This window comes from Buteo buteo, chromosome 6 (genome assembly GCF_964188355.1).
Source record: "Buteo buteo chromosome 6, bButBut1.hap1.1, whole genome shotgun sequence".
Taxonomy (NCBI): Eukaryota; Metazoa; Chordata; class Aves; order Accipitriformes; family Accipitridae; genus Buteo; species Buteo buteo.
Window position 1 is genome coordinate 42,177,444 of NC_134176.1, and position 23,379 is coordinate 42,200,822.

Below are 23,379 nucleotides of genomic sequence, written 5' to 3' on the forward strand. Positions count from 1 at the left end.
TTTTTTTAATAATTTTTTTTTTTAAAGGCTTTTCTATCCTCTCCCTCCTCTCCAGCCTGAGCCTTCCGTACCTCAGCATCCAGTGCTAGCAAAGAGTACTGTCTTGACAAACCTGGAGATTGGAAATATTCCACCTGCAAAAGCAACAGTAGTAAGCCAAGCTCCAACACATGACCAATTCAGAATCTCTGCCTTGACAGAGCAGTCTCCATGTCTCTCACAGTGTCTCACAAGCCTTGCTCACTGCCATCATTGCAGACTCATACCAATTGCCTAACTGACCCTCTAGGAACTACTCCAAGACCATCAAACTGGTTGGTTTCATGCAATCCACCACCCAGACTTGTTGCAACATTTCAAGGTGTTTCCAGCCAATGCTCAATTTGAAGCAGCATTCATGGGCTGAAAGGCTTCAGAGCTATGTCTGACCACTGAACAAGGCCTCACATTTTAACCAATTTAAAACAAAAAAAACCCAAACACCTGACCGGAACATCATCATCTGCAACAAGCAGTTGCCAATTCTAGGCAATTTGATTTCAAGATAACCACTTTAAGAACATCAGGGAACAATCTCCCACAACACAAATTATGAATGACGCACCTTGGCATAAGAGTGGCAAGGGTAGAAACCGACTTGCCCAAAGGTTTTGAATCACTGAGTTATGGGAAGCATTACATTTGTAAACCTGCAAAAAGGCAGAGGTGGGATTGGGGGGGGTATTCTGATGGAAATGCTGAGCCTCAGCTCTAATGGCTCTGCCAGGTGTCACTACAATGGTTGCACAGGGGTGTGCACACATCTATTAAAAATTATCCAGGCAGTTGAGAGAACAAGGAACAAAACAGGGAGGGAGGTGGAAGAAAGGGAACATGAGCAACCCAGGGTCCCTGCAGGCTGTCTTTCCACACGTGCCTGCACACAGCATGCGTGCGTTTGTCCATCTCTCCACACAGCCTCTCTTGCCTGCTCTCCCCTCCTGGCCTCCCCACCGCGCTAGCTGCTTTCCGTCCGATTCCAGCTGTCAGGACTGCATTCCTGACCCATCAGCCCCAGCTGTCAAGGGCTACGTGCTGAATCTGCACTCTGCTGCCTTCTTGATGCACCTGGAGTAAGGCAGTCCCAGGGAGGCCATAAATATCATTGCATAGCCCCAGGGAAGTGGGTGGGAGGCTATTAAAAGCACCTCTACCAGGAACCATAGTGAGGGAACTCAGAACTGACAGCAGCACACATCTGCAAGTGTCCCTGTGGCCTGCAAAAGAGGGTATATAGAGGGTTAATTTCCTACCAGCTTCTGCAGCATGACCTAGCCATCATTAAATAATTACCTTCTGTTTCTTCACTTAACACCAATTTTCTCTTCCCCACCCCCACACCAAGGTCCAATTTCTTCTAAAATACTGCAGGGGTGAGGAGAGGCACATGTAACCTTATCAACCCTTGCTAGAGACATGGCAAGCAGCAACTTCTCCTTCTCCCATTCAGTCATCCTTCTCACTGTAAAAGCAGCCCCAACTCAGATTTTCATGAGATTTCACAAAACTTTCAGAATATCTGAGCTTCAGAGATACAAATGTGGTGAAGGGACAAGGGGTGGAGTGTGTGTAAATTGTCCACCTTTGTCAGTGTAGTGATAATGCTATTTTGACTTTGGTGTGGGGAATTCTTTTTGTTGATGTAAGCGATGTTTGTGAAGATTGTGCAGTGAATGTATATTTTTAAAAAAGAAAAAGTGACATCAAACAGGCTACAGGTTTGCTGGCACATAAAGAGTCAATCCTGATTTATTCCAGACTAAGCATCTGCACATGGAGTCAATCTGACCAGCTCCACAGGCAGGCGAGCCCTACAGGACACAGCAGAGAGACACATCCTGTGTGGGCAGGCATCAAAGAAGCCGTTCCTTGAGCTCTCAGTACCTGGAATTGTGCAGGATGACTTTTTTACAAGGAACAGATTTTTCCAATTTGCAGATGTGCATCACTTTTTCACAAGGAAGGAGAGCAGGCAAGAAAGCAGACTTTATGTTGGGGGTGCTTTTGCCCTCCCACATAGGCAATTTGTCCAGTGATTTTTTTTCTTCGTAGTAGAAAAAGAAACCAATTCACCTTCCCCTGCATGGAAAACTATCTGTAAGAGGATTAGGTACAAGTGAGGACTTACAATGCTCCCCCATCAATCTGTCCCAACAGTGGAGATCAAAGGAAGCAACTTTTGACTTTCTGGCAGCGTTATATATTGGTCTCCTCCAAATCCGTGCACAGGGACTGAATATAGGCAAAGAAAGCGCTTCAGTGAGTAGAAGTAAAAAAAAAAAAAAAAGTAAATACAGCTCCCTTGGGCAGCGTTTCAGTTACTCATATAAGGGTTTGAAATCAAGCAGGAACAAACGGTTCTCTCGGCGTAAGGGTCACTGTTTATCATCATTAATCATCACTTCCTAGATAGGAAAGGCTCCTTCCCCTCTGTTTCGCCCAGGCTTTAGCACTCATGAGAAGCAAGTGACAAGAAAAAGGAAAAGAGCCAAACGGGGACGTGGGCATGGGCTGGCAAGGCTGCTCCTTCTGTGACTCTGTCAAAGTCCCTCCCCACAGCCCTGGCCCCACACTGGGCCTGCTCCTAAATACAAACAGCTGACGGTTAAAAGTCCTCAGCTTCGCGTCAGAGATGGGCATCCACTCCAAGGAAACCGTGGCAGCTCCGCATAACTCCTGACTCCGGAGAAGTCAAACACACGGGCCATAACACGGCATTTCTAATACCGATACCGCCGTGGTGAGGAGCTCCATCCTAAATCATCTCCTGCTGAACTCTATAAACAACGCGTACATTCAAACTAAACTTGGATACAGGCAAGATAGACTGCAAGAGAGGGCGCAGAAAGCCTTCCCCACAGCCAACCCTGCCAAGGGGAACCAGAGAAGGAAAGCCACATCTCAGTGCTTCAAGAAAAGCACCATGTTACAATTCCCTTCCCCTTCACTTCTTCTCACTGGGGCTTACTTTTGGTATAAACGGATCAGTGCACTGTTTGACAAGGCTTAGAGGGGGAACTTGGTGGTCGATCTTGAGTCCAAGAGTAGAAACACACAAGCTAGAGCGGTGCAGGATGAAGAAAAGCCTTTTGATCAGCCTGCCTGAGGTGACACTCATAATTCATTTGTGATTTCTTTATTCACGCATAACACCCCATGCCAAATCAATCTATTTTTATCCTTCACCACCACCACATTTGCACAGCAGTTCCATCCTAAAAGTCATCGACTCCCACTTCTAAATTGTGTCTCTAGATCTCGTCCCTACCCACCCAGTCCTCACTGCCACGAAGGCAACCACACAGGTTTTTTGGAGAAGGGGACAGCTGCGAGTAGTGTATTTAAGTCCCCAGGAAAGATTTAAAGAGACTTGCTGTATGTAAAAGCCTTGCCTTTTTATGCCCAGATTCTTTACACAGAGCAGGTATCTGTCCCCTCCACTGGAGTTCAGAAAGCTCACCTCTCCCAGTGCCTGAAGGCTCCTGCCTGTAACACCTGAACCACTCCAGGACTAGAACCTTGTCCTCCCACGCACACATCTCCCTAGGACTGCAGTGATGCTTGTGGGAAAGTACATACTTGCATCCTTAGGGGATTAGAAAATGGTTTTGTTGTAAACCGATTTAAATTATATTAAAAAAACCACTTATCAGCAATTTAAAAGACGCTAAGATTGGAATAAATACACCAGGAGGGACAGAGTGAGTACACAGCATTTATCACACAGACAACATCCCTACGGAAGGAGGCAGGTGGTAACAAGATTAGCATTCAATCTTTCCCTAAACATTGTCTGGACTATTAAGTATTTGTTTCACAGTACTTGCAAGAAGTCCCAACAAACATGAAGGCCTCCTCTGCTTACAGCAGGTAGCAACATGTACTCTCACACAGCTTGCAATCTATAACCACATACAAGAGGACTAGGTGGCAAAAAAACAGAAACACTGAAGTAAAATGTCTTGATCATGGTCGTGCAACAAATTAGCAGCAGAGCTAGGAATAACTTCACCTCCCTCCCGAATTCTAGCAGCTATCTACTGCATGGACCATCCTGCACCATTGCTGTATCTCACTCCTGCTTGAGGCTAGGGACGATATTTTTAAAGAATGCTTAAAAACAAATCAAAGGAAAGCATGAAAGATTTCTTTTTTCCCCAAACCAATCAGGATATACAGAAGGAGCCACCCAAGCTTCCTGCCCACCCCCAGCCACCGCTCACTGCCTAGCTCTTGGGAATCCCTTCCTGCACTCCTCCCTGCCCTCTGCCCTGAGGAATAAGCTTCTTACAGAAGAGTCTTTATCATCATCTGCCCTTCATGCATCCTAGAATTAAGCAGCTCTTCGCATCTGTCAGTCAACATGCATGTTGAGCACCCAAGAGATTTCTCCCGTCAGCCAGAAAGGAGACCATGTCCTCCAGAAGCGATACACAGGAACGTGGGCCAAAGATTGAGTAAACAAACTTAAGAGAACAGCACAAGCACTGATTTCCATTGTCTCCTCAACAACCCTGCTGCCACCTCCTCCTGTTCCAGTACAGCAGGAAAACCCTGCACCAGTAATGCAGTGTCCTCACCACTGCACTTGCTGTTCAGCCACCGGCACGGACAACTCCAGCAAACCCACCTATGCTCACTCAGGTACGCACCACCGGGCCATCTTTCTGCTTCAAAGATGCAAACTGGTACGAAAGGAGGGGCAATCATCGTTCACAGTCATAGCTATTCCGGCCGCAGAACTTGATTTAGTCTTTTCCAAACAGTTAAAATTTCTTGCAAGTTTTATAGCCTAGACCCATGTCCTGGTTTTGTCTGGGATAGAGTTAATTTTCTTTCTAGCAGTTGGTATAGTGTTATGTTTTGGATTTAGTATGAGAATAATGTTGATAACACACTGATGTTTTCAGTTGTTCCTAAGTAGTGTTTATACTAAGCCAAGGATTTTTAGCTTCTCATGCCCAGCCAGCAGGAAGGCTGGAGGGGCACAAGAAACTAGAAGGGGACGCAGCCAGGGCAGCTGACCCAAACTGGGCAAAGGGATATTCCATACCATGTGACGTCATGCCCAGTATATAAACTGGGGGGAGTTCACCTGGGGGGATCGCTGCTTGGGAACTAACTAGGCAGCGGTCGGCAAGCAGTGAGCAACTGCATAGCGCATCACTTGCTTTGTATATAGTAATAGTAGTAGTATTGTAATTTTATTATCATCATCATTATTATTTTCTTCCTTTCTTTCCTATTAAACTGTCTTTATCTCAACCCACAAGTTTTACCTTTTCCCAATTTTCTCCCCCATCCCACTGAGGGAGCGAGGGAGGGAGGGAGCAGCTGCATGGTGCTTAGTTGCTGGCTGGGGTTAAACCACGACAACCCAGCACCCCAAAGATCTGGATAACTCCCCCTGCAAGTCAGCAGCAAGAAACACCATCAATTCTCTCTCCCTTACACACATACACAGAGGAAACCACCTCTAGACAATAAACCGCACAGAGACACAAAAAGTTATAAAGATAACTACAAAGCAATCTTAAACAAACTCATTAAATCATTCATTCAGCCCACTTTCCTTCTTCACATACTTTGCCCTTAAATCACTTCTTCCTGTGATTTTTCCCAAGCACCTTTTCAGTTTCTTTTCCTGAAGGAAACAAACTCTGTAAACGAGAGGTACAATAGTCCAACATAAGCTGACTTAGTTGAGGAGTTTGTTAAAGATGACTTAACAAAAAGGGAGCAGGCTGCCACCCAAGTGACTTAAAACCCTGAAACAGGGAGTAACACTGGAAAAACAGGTCTCCTCTAGCCTACGTTTAGGCTCAGGAGCATGGGTAATGTAGAATTACCAAATGTGAGACCTGAGGAAGTAAAACCACACTTAGAGGAAGCAATTTGTATCCACAGGCTTAAAAACCCCTTTGGTTTTGTTACCACCTAGCTCCTGCCATACTTCAAGAAAGCAAACCATTAGAACGACCACCATTTCTTTACTGGCCTTGTTTAGAAATTCAGAAAACCCTAGACCCAGGCACACAACCAACTCCTGTTCCTTCAACACTTCACAAAGTACTTCTGTTTTTACATGTTTAGCTCTTAGCAAAAATTGCTGCTGTAAAAAGCAGAACACAAAAAAAAGAGATTATGGAACTCCAGTCTTCAGCAAAGAGTCAATGCTCCCAATGCATGATTTTCTGGTCAATAGTTTTAGACACATTCACTTACTCAGAAGCATTTAGCAGAATCTGTCTTGGTAGGAAATAACTTTAAGCGACACATGTAGTTCAGAAATACCTGAACTACTAGTCCTAAGTACATTTCTACAGTGTAAACAAAGGATATAAGAAGCAGACAAACACTTGAAGGGCAAGCAGTAAGACTGAACACTATGCTAACCCTGCTCAAACTGTATTTCATGTCCTCCAGCAAAAAGATAGCTATAAAGCTTCTATGCAGTTTGTGTCCACTCCTTACTGTGGTGCACTGGCAGCTAGGTAGTGGGCAACTGCTGGATACAAGCTTTACTGTCACCCCTGCACAGGAACTGACCCCTGCGTGAAGCCAGGCTGCAATTCCCATCACTGACCAGACAAGAGGTGTTGGATGAAATAGAGCTGATTGCCTGTCCAAGTTGTTAAGAACACAACTGATGATTCGGACTCTTAAAAAAAAAAAAAAAAAAAAATTGCAGAAATAAATGATTGTAGAGAATTGTTCATGGAGCACTGAACCCTGAAACTGTTCCCACCTGCCCACAATCTTGCCTCTCTTATTCTAACTGTATCAGTCTGTTTAAGAAAAGACATTACTTCTACTTGCAAACCTTGCCTCTCATGTCCTTAGAACATCATAGGTTGATACCTGCAATAAAGCACTTGGGAGACAGTATTGTGGGAGGATCTGTTCACAAATTAGCCAAAGACAAACAAGGACTTAAGAGTTTAAAGATGGAATTAACACCAGCCACAATCAAAGACTAAAACTGGCTGCTCAGTGCTTACCAGCACCTTCTGCTATTTCTTCATGTAGGTCACTTCCTACATTTCTTTTGGGTGAGATAAAAATCTGTTAGTGATAGAAAGGACCACATAAATTGGCACAATCCACTACTGCAGCCAAGCTGACCGAGCAAAGACTTGCACTAAACAAAGAACCAGAAAGGTACTTAGAAATTGCAGAAGTTGTTTTGCTTACAAGCACTGCCTGGGAGAAGTCCTATGCGCACTTCAAAAGATGACGGCAGCATCCCAATGCGCCTGTGAAGCCACACAATGATGTCACTTCAAAATACTGCTCCCTACAATATGTCACAACATGATGACCAAGGCAACTAGAAGCTTCACAAGTACCCGGACTACTTCTCTAATAGCTTGAGCAGGAAACATCTGCCAGGAGTTGAAGAAAACTCAGCAACAATTTTGGAGTCACAAGAAACCAAGAGACTGCCACAGACCAAACTCTGTGGCTTTGGGAGACCAGGTTGCTGCAAACTGAACCCTGTAGGATTTCTGACAGATGTTCCACCACAAGAGAAAAGAGCTGAGCACCTGTCAAGCAGGAAGCCAACGCTCCAGACCCAAGTATCTCGCACTTTATGCTCTTCCCTGAAGGCTGGCCGTATGGCATTTTGTTGTTGCTTTCAGCCACCTTCCCCAGCTTTTTCCACTGCAGATGGAGCACCAGGAAGTCTTCTTGAATTAGTTCTAATGAAGGGAAGCCCTGGTGCTACCCCTTTCTCCTATTTATACCAACAACATTACTGCAACAGTTCAAACGTATTTTATATATAGCTCTGTGGCTTATTTCCAGGCAGAAGTAACTCAATGCTGGTGTACATATGTTTAGACCACAGCAATTGGAAAGAATGTCCCATAAACGCTGTTAACTCTGCTGCTCCACTGTGACCAGAATAGGCTCTACCACTGCAGAAGTACAAGCCGTGTTAGGAAAATTAAAAAAAAAAAAAAAAGTCATCCACCCAGAAGCTAAGCAAGCCACTCGCCACCTGCACAGCACTGACAGACTTCCACTATAGCCCCAACAGATTTATAGCTGTAAGTTAACAGCCAGCTCTTGTCACATCAAGATACAGTGTCTGGCTGCCAAGAGACCACACAGAGGTGACCAGGGCGTGGGCCAGCATAAGGGCAGACACGCAATATATCGAGCATCTGCCAGTACCCTCTTGCATTTTAAAATAATCTTATAAACTTAAGGGCTGGACAAACAGAAGATAGTCAGATTTGCACAGCTCTATTTGCAAACCCTGTTTGTACTGAAAATATCAGTAGTGCTACCATATTTTAATGAGTCTGACTTTAGTCAAATACCCATAAGGTGATGCACTGAAAAGAAACAAGAAGGGCAAGGCGCAGGAGCCAGGGACCAACATCCAAAAAGTACTTCCCTTGGCACTGGTTGCAAGGACCTCAGTGACATGTAGATGAGAGAGGCGCCTGCCTCTCGTACTGATCCCAGTGCTAGGCCTAGGTTTTAACAAGAGCCCAGGTGAGCCAAACCCCAGGCAGCAGCCCACAGGGAGACACAGTGTACATTCCCTCTCCTAAAGGAAGGTGCTCCCGCTACCACGTGTAGACCAATACCAGGTGATAACTACCATGCCTTTCACCAGATCGTCCTTCTCATGGGCTGCAAAGACAGCTCTGCCAGTCTTCCCAGAATACATTAAAACAATCTTTCGTCACATTTTTCTCTCTAACAGCTAAATACTGAAGGGAGGATTAACGTGTCTTAAAAAAAAAAAAAATCTTGCCTTTTCTTATGTCTGAATCCAATGTGACTGGACTTTAAAGAGGAGGAAATCATAATCAACACTTCAGAAGTATCTAAAAAGGCTTGACATCTTCGGTTATGTGATGTGGAAAAGTTAATGACCATCTCAGACCTCTGCAGAGACAGGCGTCTCTTGTCCTGGGGTATAAATAACCTGCCTTTATCCTTGCATAAACCTGTTTGTAACTTCAGGGATGAAACTGCCCTTCCTGAACATGTCAGGTCAGCATCTTGCTTGGATCAGAGCAGGCTCTGTCAGGGAGCCTCTAGCTGGGGAGAAAAGGGGAAACCAAGTCCACATTTTGGGGATGATGATGGAGTCACAAAAGAAAAATTGAATTTCTTTGGTTAACTGTTTATTTGGGGGATGGGAAGCAGGGAAAGAGAAACAGTCTCTGTTCCAGGCCTCATGGGACTGGTTAGCAACACACCCAGGGAATATGGATTAATGGACAACGCACAGCTGAGCTGGTCAAAACAACATGATAAAGACAACTGCATGATATACATATAAGGCATGCACACACATACAGTTATGTGCATGAAATGAATCATCATACATAGACTCTGATCTTGCAATCGGCCACAGAGCACCTATCTTTGCATCCATTGGGTGAAATAGAACTACTCATGCTCATACTACCTCAACACAAAATTAAGCACATACTTAAGTACCCACAGGAATGGTGCCAGAGTTTGCATTCAGTTTCCTTTTAAACCCTTCAAAGTCATCAAGACTGTAAAAATGTTACACAAAAGAGTTGTGCAAGACTTTGTGTACGTTACAGCTGTAACACAATACCAGTGTCACTTTATAAGCAGGGGAAAAGAGTGGGTTGTAAGTTACTGTATTAACAGGCACACTAAGAAAAGTAACATACGCTCAACCAGAACAGAGTATGTTCTTCCTATTAAACATACACACAGAAAAATAGAAACATACTCATACCATCATCCAACCAGACCCCAGCATTTAAGTATGCTCTACAACACAAAATCCTGCTTGTCAGCTGTTACAGTACTTACAGGATCTGAGAAAAGCATCCAAAATAAATCACACTAGACTGGGAGGGCAGGACGCGGGACAGAACCCAGGCAGCAAACCTGGAAGTAAATCCCTCTTCCAGAGGGATGGCCACAACACATAGGAAGCATTTTTTCTGCTGCCCAGAGACAAGACCCCCTCCTCAGCAAGACAAATCACCCACTTTGACATTTTATAATGGATTTTGCTTCTAGGCTCTTCCTTCTGCCCTAACTGCTGCCGCAGCGTACATAGATCACTGATGATTTACAGTTCTGCCATCTCCTCAGCATGAGAGCTCCCCAACTCAACTAATCCCAAATGCTACACAAACATGCTTCAGGCCCAAAACTCCATTCCCCACAGCCCAGGGGAGGAATACCAGCTCCTCTCTGCCTGGAGAGTTACAGTATTCTTTACACAGCCTCCTCCCCTCCTCAGCCAGGGCTGCTGGCTAAGGCGGGACGGGTTGCTCCTCCCAGTACAACAGGCCTTAAGTGCCAGAAAAAACTACCAGTAGAAAGAAAGAGTTTCTGTTGCGTGCCAACAAACCTTTAGGCAGTAGGTGATGAGTGTTCCCAATTGTTTTAAATCTCTGGAAAGCACTGACAGCAAAACTAAATGCCTTATCGCAGCGAGCACTCTCTTCTTCCCACTGGAATACCACAAGACTCTCCACAGTAAGCAGTATTTCTCCATTCCTGGTGACCTCAGAGCTACCCCAGTGCCAGGTAAAATCCCTGTAAGATGCTTTTGTTTCACAAAAGAAAGAGGCAGATTCTCCTGAACTAACAAGACAATTCAGTTCCCTCAGCAGAGATGCAGAGCTGGGCGCTGCCCGGTGCATCTCATGCAACCATATCCTCTACCACAGAGGTCAGTGTTATTACCCAGGGCAACCTGGTGCTCTCTTCCAGCCTGGAACCCCGGTCACCAGAGCTCCACCACAAAGGACCAGACACTGTCTGGAGACAACGCTGACTCTCGGCATATCATAGAGGGTTTGTCTAGACTGGAAGCTTGGTTTGTCTGGTTTTTTTCCAAAGCCTGTGTTTAAATTAACCGGCAACGGGCTTACCCAAGGGTACAGTCCCTGGGAAGAGCGGTGCCCAGAGCACCCCTTCCAAACCGGGCACCCGCCCGCGGCCAGCGGGGAAATACCGCGCCGCGCACATGGCGCGCCGCGCCCGCCCGGGGGCGGGGCCAGGGCGCCCCCCACCCCCCGAGCGCCCCGCCTCCATTGGCCGGGCGGCGTCTCCATGGCGACAGGAGGCCGCAGGCACCGCCCCTCCCGCGGCGCCGCGCCGGGAGCCGGCCCGGCCGCTGACCGACCGACCGACAGACCGACCGACAGACCGACCGACCCACCGGGAGCTGGGCGGGCTCCGGCGCGGCTGCAGCGGCCGGAGCAGCGCTGGAACGGCGGGCGGGGGAAGAAGCGAGGGCAGAAGGCGCACGCCCACCCCGCGAAACCGCCAGCAAGCAGCCAGCGGGGAGGCCAGGCCGTGCAGCTGCAGCCCCGGTGCTGCATCGCCCACCAGCTCTCACCTCCGCTCCAGCACGCCTTGCAGAAGGCCATAAATCAGCCCACTGGCCATTTTATCCACGGTCGTGTTTACAGTCAGACGCCCCTGGGCAGAGATGCTCATTCCGAGGACCTGGAGCAGCTCCGATGCCCAGCAGAGGTAGTCCAGGCGCTGCATCTTCTCCCCTGCCACTATGCTCTTGTTTTCCACTGATGGCTCCAGCAAAAAAGTATTTATCGTGGGTCTCGGACATCAAAAAGCTTATCTGCAGCCCCGCTACAGAAAGTGGGCCAAGGACTTTGCAAAGCAAGCATCTGTAAGGCACCCACCACAACGGTGATGCAAGAGACCTGCTCTTCCAGAAGTTACAGCCAAAAACACAGCCAAAGCAGTCAGCGGCGAGGAAGCTGAAGAAAGCTACCTCTCGCCCAGAGGACCCTACCCTCATCCTCCCCCAGTGCCAGTTATTCGCACTGCTGATTGCATGTAAAACACATCTCAACAGCTTAGCTCGGGAAGCCTGCAGAGACATGCAGCACAAACCGTGGATTATCAGGGAGGACGATTATCCTCCCGGTGCAGGAGAAGGTGGAATCCCAATTCCAGCCTCAAAAGCAGCTCAGGCTTTTAGAAACGACTACTACGTTCATTGAGGCCTGCTGCATGCTCATCAGAAATATTCATTAATGCATTTCATTAAGAGCGCTTTATGTCATCTTGTCCCCATTCCCCTCCACCACCACTCCCATAGTGGACTTCCAGGGCACAGGCTGGGCAAACACCCTCCAGCTAGCCCTCACAGTTGGGCAAGATACACAGAACCATTTCTGAAGCCTGTCTGGCCATGATTCAGTCCAAGAAAACCACGTGAGTTGTGACAAGATGGGCTTAAAACAAATGAAGCAGATCCCAAATTTGTCAGTTCCAGTTTGCAGTCAGCAATGCTTTCGGACCCAGCTGCTCAAGAAGGATGACACCCCAAAGCAGGTTTGAAACAACTGTGCTTGGGACCACTGTATCTAGTTCAAAACTGGGAGATAAGCCAAATGCAAGGAGTTACGCAGCTGTTTCAAAGCCCTGATGCTGGGACACTTTGCAGTAAGTGGGTAAGTATCCTGTCTGTTTTATATTGAGGGGAAACAAGAGACTTAGAGACAGTCTGAAGAGCGGAGCACAGAACCCAAAACCATTAACTGCATTTAAAAAAAAAAAAAATACACAGCTCTGTTTCAAGGTTTGCTCCACGTTTACACGCTTCAGCAGCACAGAAGCATTGGTTAGGAGCATGAAAAACATCATTCTTAGCCCAGACAAAGCTCCTGCAGAAAAGACACTACTATTGGTGCAATGTAACTGGCAAAAAGAAGTCCTTTTACTGGTATAGCCTGTTTCTTTGAGGGACAGGATCATTCAATAGACTCTTTTGATGCCGTGTCACCATTAGGACAGCTCGTTGTAGAAGCTCAGCTTGCAAATTGTTTCTAGCACAAGCATGTGCTTAGCCAAGTACACCCTTACACTCGTGCCCACTCTGGATACCTCCAACACCATCCCTATCCCCTTAGGGTCCAAGTCAAGGCCGCATGGCACAGCCATGGCTGAAGCACTGAGCACAGCAAGTTCTGAGCACCAAGAGCAGTCACCAAATAAGGAGGCAGGTCTGGCACACACTCCTTTCACCCTCAGTCCTATTCAGTGTTTCAGCAACTCCAGCATCTAGATTGCATTAGGGACTGTGTAACAAACTCAAGCTCCTTTGGTGCAAAGTCCTGGGCTGAGCAATGGCACTTTTTTCTTTTTTTCTTTTTTTTTTTTTTTGGCAAATGAAAGCATCCCTAGTACAAACAAGACTTCAAAGGCAAGCAGCCCCTTATGTGCTACTCAAAGGTGAGCAACCAATTTCAAAGCCCTTGGGAGAGCTCAAAGGCTCCCACTGTAGAGCACAGGAGACAGAGCTAACACTTCAGTACTGGCACTTCAAACAACTGCCCTATGCTGGGCCTGCCTGTGGATAGGGAAGAGTTTCTGAACAGGCAACACTGTTTTCCACAGTGCCTACTCGGAAGAAAAACAGGAGCAGAGAGCTTTACAAGTCTGTATCCTCGAATCCATTGACACTGCTGTAAAGTTGCTTTCACGTTCTTTCAGAAACTCCTCCATCTGCCTGCTCTCAAGCCATTTGTTAGTGTTGCGACTCTCTACTGCTATGCAGCCTCCAATAATCTTTATTCCAGAGAAAGGAGTCTCTCTGGATCCATGATGAGGGAAATTTCAGCCTAACTATGCAAGGTGTTTGGGAGATGCAGAAATTAAAGAACCATCACTGGAAGGAAGGAATGTCATTGTTCAAATTCCACCAGGTAAGAAATCTCATATTAGTTGTTAAATCACATTAGCCTTCTTGACCAATTGTGAATTTTAATACTGTATTTGAGAGAACAAGCAGGACTGGCTTTTATTGCTATTGACTTGGAAACACTGAATACACCAGCAGTTCATAGACTTCTACAGTACTATTTTCAATCAGAGTTTCCCCACAGTAACTAACAACAATACTGGTCTCCTGGGACACTAGCAAAATTACAAGGCTTACAGGGGTTTCCACAGCTCTAATTCATATGGTGCTTAATCTGCTTGAGCCTGTTGGAAAGTCATCATCACCAGAGCTCCTGAAATCATTAGTGACAATGGAACCAAGTCAGCATTTACAACAGCACAGTTTGGGGACTTTTAAGCAAATAATCCTAAATGAACACACAGTCCTCGCAGGGGAGAGGTGAGAAACATCCCTGGTAATCTGCAAGAGGCTGGGCTTTGTGGCTAAGGCTAACATTTGGCCTCAGAGGATCAGGATTCAATTTCTAGGTCTGTCTCAGACTTCCTGTGGGAGTTTAGACACATGTCTGTATAGGAAAAGCATATCCCATTCCCCCCATACCTTTTCTTTTGTTTTTAAGCCTGAAGCTCCTCTGGGCTGGGTCTACTTTATCACATGTCTATCCCAAGGTAGAGATGGGATGCTCCTGCAGTCTATGGTCATACAAATACTAGCAGCGACCCACCTTTGCACTAATATTTTTTAAGACAGATGACACGGCACAGATCCACTGCTGGTTACAACAGCCGCAGGCCTCAGCTGTATTTTCCTTGCACAACATGCAGACATGCTCAAGACAAGGCTAAGCAGCGCTGTGGTGAAAGGAAGTAGTGGGAGGTTTTTCTGAATTGCAGTAGCCACCCTTTGGTGGGTACAGCCTCAGCAGAGCCCACAGGGTTTCAGGCACAGGGATCAGCCCACATCTAGAGCTGGAAGCCAGAGCAGAGAGCACGCCACAACCCTGATACGCCCATACAGGAGCCCTCAGAAACTTCCAGCTCTGCAGAGGCAGGCACATCAGACACAAACAGAAGCCTGAAGTGACTGAAACTGGGCTTGGTGCTAGTTAATTATTCAGACCTTAGCTGGTATCACTCAGCACTGATGTCAGGGCTCCATTCTGCTAAGCACTGTTTCACCGCCATGCGAGCGCCACTCCCTGTCCCAAACATCAAGACAAGAGACCTTTTAAAAAAGCCAAAGACTAGCTAGTACATGGTGTTTGCTTTCACAGAGAAAACTGTACCAAGGCTAGTCAAGCAACTTCTCCCTAAGACCTGATCAACAGGAAGCAAAATATCTACTCAAATTTGCCAGGCCAACAAAATGCTGACCACCACTTTCTCAGCTGGAAATGAAGGTGATGCCCTGCAGTTGCTTTCCACTAGACACAGAGGAGAGTGAAATAACATACAAGTAATTTTATGGGGACTTGCAGACCCTTGATGATACAAAAGCAGATAGTGGTCCAACCTGGCCTGACTCCCAACCGTCACTTCAACTGTTCTGCCCTCCTGAAACAAATGAGGTGATACACCACAGGTACTACCAAGAACACAGCTAGTGAAACAGATGGTACGCTTTGGAAGTCTCTTTCTACTGTGTCTGTGGATACCTTTCTCCGCCAGCCCTCCCTGCACCACAGTGAGCTGCAGCTCTGACCAGCAAGCAGCAAATGTACCACCTGCAATACCTCTGATCAGCCCTGATCTCTGCCATCTTACCATCCCAGACAGGTCTTTGGCAAAACACTACATACTTCACAGCCCACTGCAGAACAACAGCCCACAAGCAAAATGGGGTCATCAGTTTATATGTGTACAGCTTACCCAGCACAGCACAGACAGTAAAACCTGCTTACGAGTCTCTCCAGCCAGGTTAGCTTAGTCCCACATGCCTTCTCAGAATACCCAGCTCATCTGAAGGAGGTGAAGAACAACATGCAAGGCAAGACCTCAGCAGCTCTAAAAGACCATCCAGGTAAGCAGCATATGACTACCCAGGGGAAGCAAGAACAATTTAAACCCACTAGGCAAATGACCTGGTTTGTGTTATTTATGCTGACTGCACCCCAGCTGTTAGCACATCACCGCTCCCCCTCTGCCATGGAGAGGTCTTCCTGCTGTCTTTCACGGTAAAGACAGCACATTATTTAGGGGTGGATAGAAGGGTGGATCTTTCCAGCAATCTTGTCTCAAGATGGGCAAGAAGGATCACAGTGCTTCATGGATACAGTTGCAGGCTACAAAACCAAACATGTTGAATTGCTATATGCTTTTATATCCACCATACTTCAAGAACCAAAAGCAATTGGTGCTGCAGTCCATCAGCAGAAAAACTTTGGCTTTGATATGCCCTGTGGCTGTAAGTTACACTTAACACTCATGTTCAGCTCCAATTCAGTCCAGGAGAGCTAGCCAGATCACCCTGTAATTTCAGGACAAGGCATGACATTCATAGAGCGAAGAATGGAACGAGGAAAACTGCGTGTGGAATTGTTAACAAATACAGGGTCATCTTGAGCACCATGTGCTTGAGCATGGAGTAGAGGGGACCAGAGCAGTCCAGTAGGGAAGGATTCAGCCCCTGAGCTATGACACTCTCAGTTGTTCCACTGACTCTTATCTACAGACACAGACATGCCACTGAAATGTAGGTCTGGCTATGGAGAAGCTAACCAGCCTTTGTCCCCTGCTTTAAGGGACACTGTTATAAGCCTGACCAGAGACAGACATGAAACCTCTTCTGTCTCTGGACAGCAGCCCCTAAGCTGTTGAAGCAACTGGGTGTGTTTAGACTGAGCAGTGCAGAGCTGAGAGAGAGATCACTAGTTATCAACTGGGGCCAAGCAACATTCATGGATGTTGAAGCAGAACAGGTACAGCAGCAGAAGGCCAGACCAGGGCTAGATGCATCCTCTCAGCTGTGCTACTGGCTGCACTGGTACCAGAGCTGGTGGGCTGAGCACTGCTCATTCTCCAGTGGAGTGGTGAAGGGGAATAGGGCAATACTGTGCTGAACAGCTCCTCAGAAGTACCATCATTATGTAAAAGACCCTTCCAAATCCTGCCAAAACAAAAGCTTGACAGCATCAGACAGGCTGCTCTCTACCTCACCCACACAGTCAGGCTGCTCAGCCCCGCATCCAGTTCCCTGGAAAATGCTGCCCACGAGGAACCCAGCAGACTCTGCTGCTGCAGGAGCAAGTTGTTCCCAAAGACGTACAAAGAATCCCACTCTGCAACAAGCCTCAGCTGCACCTTAAACAATTTAGTAAGAGGTGATGATTTTTGAAGCATTTATATCAGTGAATCAAACTTGTGTGGTTTTTGGTTCTGTTCCAGTTCAGGTTCAACTGATCTGGTTAAGACCAGTAGCAGTCTAAACTGATTCATGTTGGAAGCTACAGTATTTTCCAAACAAAAAGGACTGTGTACTGAAGGGCAGGAAGCTACAGCCAGGCCAGAAACATTACTCCACTCTCCTGTGCCCAGGACAGCTTGTGATCCTAGCCCAAGCCCTGCAGCTTCGCAGGGGATTAAGGAGCTGGAGAACTGTGTTGGGAATGCAAGGGGCATGACAAGGCATGAGGGGTCTCAAGCTTTCATGGATCTTCTTCCCTCTTAAATCTGTGCCTGCTCACCAGCAGGACAGAGTGGTATGCGTATGTGTTTCTGCTGCCCTAACCATGGAGCTACCATCAGGCTGATGGGAGCCCAGAGGCTGGCAGTTAGCACAGACCATGCCTCACCAAAGGAGGACAGGAAACCCTCTCCCACTACAAGCAACTCAGTCAGGGCTCATTTTCAGAACAAAAGCTCTCAAAAAGATTTTGCAGAGCCACCCAGTCCAACCCAGCATCATGGAGTGGGAACAGGTGCTCCAGCTGCACACGCTTGCATGACACTTGGCAGGGGGAGACCACAGTACAACAGTCCCCGTGCTGAATAACTTCCTGCTGGGGAATGTCAGGTATTAGTCAAAGCGCTCTTTTAAACTGGCAACTTGAAATGTTTCTGGCTTAGAAAAAACAGGAGAGATCAAAGAAACAAGCAGCAAATTCCAAATGTGTTTCTTTGACTCACCGGCTTAGGGTTTTAGGGAAAAGCCTGTAGCAGGTTTTGTAGCAATTTGTTTCTACATTGACATTCATAATCTGGTTTGACTGAGGATACCCCCACGCACACCCTAAAATAGGCACAGCTACATCAGTTAAAAAGATGCTTGTATTTACAAGAGCAGAGCTTAACAATATGAACAGCCTCTGCAGGAACCGTACCTGCTCAGGTACATTACTTCTGTGAGCAGAGAGAGATTTGTGTAGCCAAATTGCGGGGTACTACAGCAACCAGGACATTTTAGCAATGGGAGATGGCTCAACCCATAGCTTCCCAACTGTCCCGCTAGTGCTGCTCATTCAGGGTGATCGATGCTGATGCTGCTTCAAAGGCACACAGTGCCCAGTTTTTAACTCTGCATCTCTGCTGGAATCACAAACACGGTGACCAGATGCACGACTGGGTTTCTGGTAGGACTAGTAACCCTCTAGAAACTGAATGCAGGCCAGCAAACTTATCTGGGGAAATTGCAGCTTCCAGTCGCCACAATGACATATTATAATCCCAACAATCAACAGGCTTATACATAAGTCACTGTACATCTAGGTCTATATTGGTTCAATACAAAAAATGGAGATCTCCAGAGGACAGAAAAAGTGGATTGAAGCCATGAACGTTAGAGGGGAAAAAAAAAAAAACCAAAGTCTAAACACAGAGCTAGTCAGGCAGCAACAAAAATCAGGACTCACACAAAACAAAAGTTGTTTCCAAAAAGCAGCAACAAAACCAAACACTACATCCAATCTGACAACAAGCTTTACTTAAAGACCTCCTGTTCCTTCCCCCCCCCCTTTTTTTTTTTAATATCCGTGATTATGTATTGGTTCCTTGGTTTTACTCCTGTACAGATCTCCTGGAGCTGTACAGTAAAACTATGCATTAATTATAGGCAAGAAATAAGTCCTAATAAAAGTCACAAAACAAGTTCTCTCTTGTACAGCTCCCAAGTAACACATTGCATGTCCTGCACAGCCCTCATGCAAAATATCTCTACTTACCCACACTCCCCCTTCCAGAGCAATGCACAAACAGGTCTCTGCGGAGCCAGCCTCCTACAGCCTGCCCACGTCCAGCCCAGCATTACATGGCTGCTTCACAGAAAGGAGCCAATTTTCACAGGGCTTTTCTTCAGCATAACGAACTGCCCAAAGGGTCTGTCCCTAACCACTGAGACAGCCTGGCAGGCCTCACACTGCCAAAGGGTTGTTTAGGAAAGAGCAGGGAGACCAGGGACACTTTCCACTGGAGCGGAAAATCACAGCTCATGGAAGTCAAGGCAGTGCCACTGAGGGTGCTTGTCCATCTTAAATAGAGCAGCTGGTTGCAATAAAAGCTTGAGGGACTCAGAGGAACCACAGGGCTGTTGAGGGCTTGCTTTTCACCTACATCTGCACGTACAAAGCACAATATCACCTTTCAGGCATTAATCTAGGGCAACAGTCCTGCTCCATCCTATGTAACCAAGCAGCACTCAGCAGAGATGACCAGCCAAAGCTACCAGCCTCACAGGCCCTTCAATGGGACTAGAGTCACATGCACCTCTTGGAGCAGTCATTTCTCAAAAAGTCCAAGAGACAAAGATGCCCGAAAAAACCCTCCCTGCAGGTCAGCAAAGATCCTTCAGGAGCGATGTGTATGAGGCTCAATTTCACTCCCAAGGGATTTACACTCACACCAAATAGCAGACTGAGAGGATCTGTTTCCTGCTATTTTAGAAAAGTAGAGCTGCTTCCCACCTTGGAAGGCAGAGGAGCACACACATAGCAGAGGGAGCATCTCCACAGATATCCAACATATGTCAGAACTTTGGTAAGGGGCCCACTCCTTTTTGCCTTGCTCACTCCAGCTGTCCCACTGAAAGCAGGCCATAACTCATTTGAGGGAAATTCAGAGCAGATCGCTTTAGGAAACCAAACACCAGCACCTAACTCCTCCTCAGGACAAATTGTTTCTACCAGCAAACTCCCCAGCAGTTCCTTTACATCTCACTGATTAACTGCTCTTACTAATAAGATACACAAAATCCAGCCCTCAAACCCTAATTTGATGGTGTGGAATGAATCCATGATATCCCCAGGGGATCAGACAGCCCTGGCTGCGTGTTGGGAGACAGCACAAGGGATACAATGGAGCTCTTCCAAAAGGCATGTGCAAGGAAAACAAAACAAAACGGGTACCAGAGAATACCCGGGGTACGTAGCAGCAGGTCCCAGCTCTGAAAAGGAGTGTGCAGACCTCAGCTCCTACTCACAGACCCAGAATCCAATGCCCACTGTACATGGTGGTACAGGTGGCTTTTGGCTCTTTCGACAGAGGTCTCTGCAGAATACAGATCAACAAACTGCTCTTCAGCAACAGCTACATAGCACATTTCACCGGCAGTCCACAGGCTGCATTAAATGCAGCACATGCATGCACATGCACACACCACGGTCACGCACAAACACCAAGGGCTCTCCTCTAGACAACTTTGAGGAAGCCCAGCAGGTTTTTCTCTTGCTTGGCAGGAGAAGAATATTGTGTTCCTTGGTATTAAACAGCCATCTCAGGGAAACTCCGACCTGAACCAGAGTTCTGAGAACAAGATTTCATGCTGGGGACAGGACATTTAGGCAAGATGTCATTTATTTCCCCTGAAGTTTTACACACAGTCTTCAAGAAATAAATTTTGAAGCACTACTGTTTTGTGACAAATGAATGCACTTTGCAGTCATGGATTACAAGCATTTCTTATTTATTAGTGAGACTTCACAAGGGGGGAAGGGATTAAGCTTTCTATTTATGGAGAGAGCGAGCTACACAAAGGCTGAGTGATTTGCCCAGGGTTACAGGTGATTCAGTGGCAGGGACAGAACGAGGTGCCCTGACTCAGGCACCTGCTGTCAGCACAAGCCAATGCCACCAAGCTCCTGTTCTCCCTGCAGCCGGGGTTAAGTCATTCTCTCCTCATGACACCAGCCAATTCCCAGTGAGTGCCTGTCTGTCAGGAATTCTCCACAACACCAAGAAGAATGATGGATTTTTCAGGTAGAAGCAATTATACCCCAGGCAAGACATCCCGAGGGAAGGGGGTCTGAGGCACACAGAGGAGGAACACAGAGGAAAGCCCATCTAGGCCTGTGGAATGCCCATCTGAACAGTCACCTCCGAGACACTTGCCACATCCTCCATCTTTCAGACCATCCCACCCTTCCCCACATGCTGACAGAACACTCCTTTGTGGGGCTGAGAGCAATTGCTTACACAGAAGAACAGGTCTTTGTGTATTGTTAGCTGGTGGTAATGCAGGTTAGCAGTTGGAAACATGGAGGAAGAGGCAGCATTACATTTCTCCTGTTAGTTATCTGTAAGAACTCCACACACCACAGTGTGGGAAATCCCAAAAGCTTTCTGATACAGACTGGGTACACACCACACAAGCAAAAAGAATGTGTTTCAGAAGAGGGACCCAGGCTTTAGCAAGGATCTGCAGCAGAGTAAAGATCCCAACTAAAAGACAGGCTACAGTCACTTATCAGTTGCTCTGCAGCACTCTACAGTTATACCGGGTCTCCCAAAGCAGTATCGTTAGTACAGATGGGACCTTAGGCGACAAAGTTAAAGCACACTGGCCACACCACACAGCACTCACCTTGCTGCCTATATCTTCACGCTTGTTGCCAGGCTTGCTTCTCCTCAGCTTAATGGAAGGGGAGCGAAGCAGATTTTTGATCCGACTTGTTATTGTAGACCCTTCGACCGACATCATCTCCAGGTGCCAAGAGGGTATTCACCCCACACACGAACTGTGCCTGGGTAACGAGCCCAGGTTTGCAGCAGAAATACTGATGTGCTCAGCTTTGCTTACACTCGTTCACATATCTCTCAGCGATTCGGCTCGGGAACTCCACTCCTGTTACACTGCAAAGCTATTCACAGAGGCTGGCAGACCTTCCTTTTGCAGATTCCAGAGGATCAAATCAGCAGTAATCTAAACTGAAAGATGCACCCGTGGGTCAATACGACATTTGCAATAAATTCCAGCCTCATTCTTTGCAAGAAATGCCAAATACAAGAGTTTACGATAAGGGTGGATGCAGTATTACTTATTCTCAGAGGCTTCCACAAAAATTATCATCCTTTTAGTATCAATTAGCACAGCTAAACCAATTCCCAGATCCAAAATTTAGATGTTTTACACTTCAGTTTCATCTTATGACAAAGACAAATATTCCCACCATTGGACTCCATTAATGGGGTCCATCCAGCCCCTTGCTTTTGCTCCATACACATCCATTCCACCTTAGGCTTCACAGTCTGTAAAGCACAACGCCGTACTTGATTATTAAACGCCAAGTCACAGAAGCACACCGAGAATAAAAACAAGGGAGTTTTTAACTCTCACAAATTTAGCTCCGCTTTAAGTACACACGCACACGCATATATATATATATATATATATAGTGGGTGATACCTGATAATAAAGGCATATGATATTTCACATCCCCGCACCCCCTACTTATAAAGGGGATCAAGGAGGAACCGTAACTGCTGCCACCGATTACAGACCCCCGGCCAAAACGTTCACCTTACCCGAAGCCCCGGCGGTCGCCGGGGGGGGAGTAAAGAGGGATCCAGTCAAAGCCTGCAGTGAATTATCTTCCCGGCTTCCGTGCAAAATGGGGGCGGGGGGAAGAGAGAGCGAGAAAGAGAGAAGGGGAGAGAGAGAGAGCAGAGGAAGGGAGAAACGTCCAAGTCAGCACAGCCGCCAGCCCCTCTCCCCGCGGCGGCAGCGCTGCGGGCTGAGGTGGACGCGCCTCCTTCCCCCCCAACCCCAACCCGCCGCCTTAAACCTCTCCTACCTGGTGCCCAGGAGCGGCGAGGCCGGCGACCGCGGTGCCCCGCAGCGCCTGCCCATGCAGCCGGCCTCCCCTGAGGAGGGGCCGCGGCGCGGGCCGCCCCCGCGGGCGGGGCAGGGGACGTTCCCTCAGCGGCGGCGAGGCGGCTCCGCAAGTCTCAGGGCTACGGCCAGACGCCGGGGGGCCGAGGCCGCCCGCCGAGCCCCGCGCCGGCCCCGGCAGCCCAGGGCTCGCCCGCCCGCCCAGCCGCTCCCCCCGGCGGCCGCAGCGCCGCCCGCAGCCCCGGGCCGGCCGCCCGGCCGCGCTACGGCGGCCCGCGCGGGTCAAAACGCGGCGCGGAGCTCGGGGGGCGGGGGGGCGGCGGAGGGAGACGGGGAGGCGCGGAGGGTTGGCGGAGGGATCGTGGCGCGCCGCGGCCGTGAAGGGGGGAATGTGGGGAAGGGGGATGGCGCTGGTCGAGGTCCGGCGCTCTGTGAGGGTCGGGGCGGGAAATTGGTCTCCCACCCAAGAGACAAGCGGGAGCCGGGGGAAGCGAGGGCGCGGGGAGACCCGCTCCGCCGTGCCCGCCGCCCCTCAGGGCCCTCGGTCGTGTCCCCGTCCCTGGAGGGCGTTTGCTGTGGCTGGGGGTGCCGCCCTGGCCGGCCTGCCCCACACACACCCGGGC

General features: G+C 47.9%; 1 protein-coding gene across 5 annotated transcripts in view; it reads right to left on the reverse strand.

Annotated features, from left to right (window-relative positions):
- Positions 1–22,945, reverse strand: part of MAPKBP1 (mitogen-activated protein kinase binding protein 1) — a 107,712-nt gene extending 84,767 nt beyond the window's left edge. For 3 of the 5 annotated variants that reach the window (XM_075030672.1, XM_075030668.1, XM_075030673.1), the window contains exons 1-2: positions 22,719–22,945; positions 21,509–21,852 (exon numbers count right to left, since the gene is read on the reverse strand). In XM_075030672.1, the coding sequence (XP_074886773.1) occupies positions 21,509–21,625 (117 nt within the window). In that variant the 5' untranslated portion in view covers positions 21,626–21,852; positions 22,719–22,945. Of the gene's footprint in view, positions 1–21,508; positions 21,853–22,449; positions 22,617–22,718 lie in introns of those variants that run through there. The other 2 variants (XM_075030669.1, XM_075030671.1) reach the window with 2 other exon arrangements.
- Between the last annotated feature and the right edge of the window lie 434 nt (positions 22,946–23,379).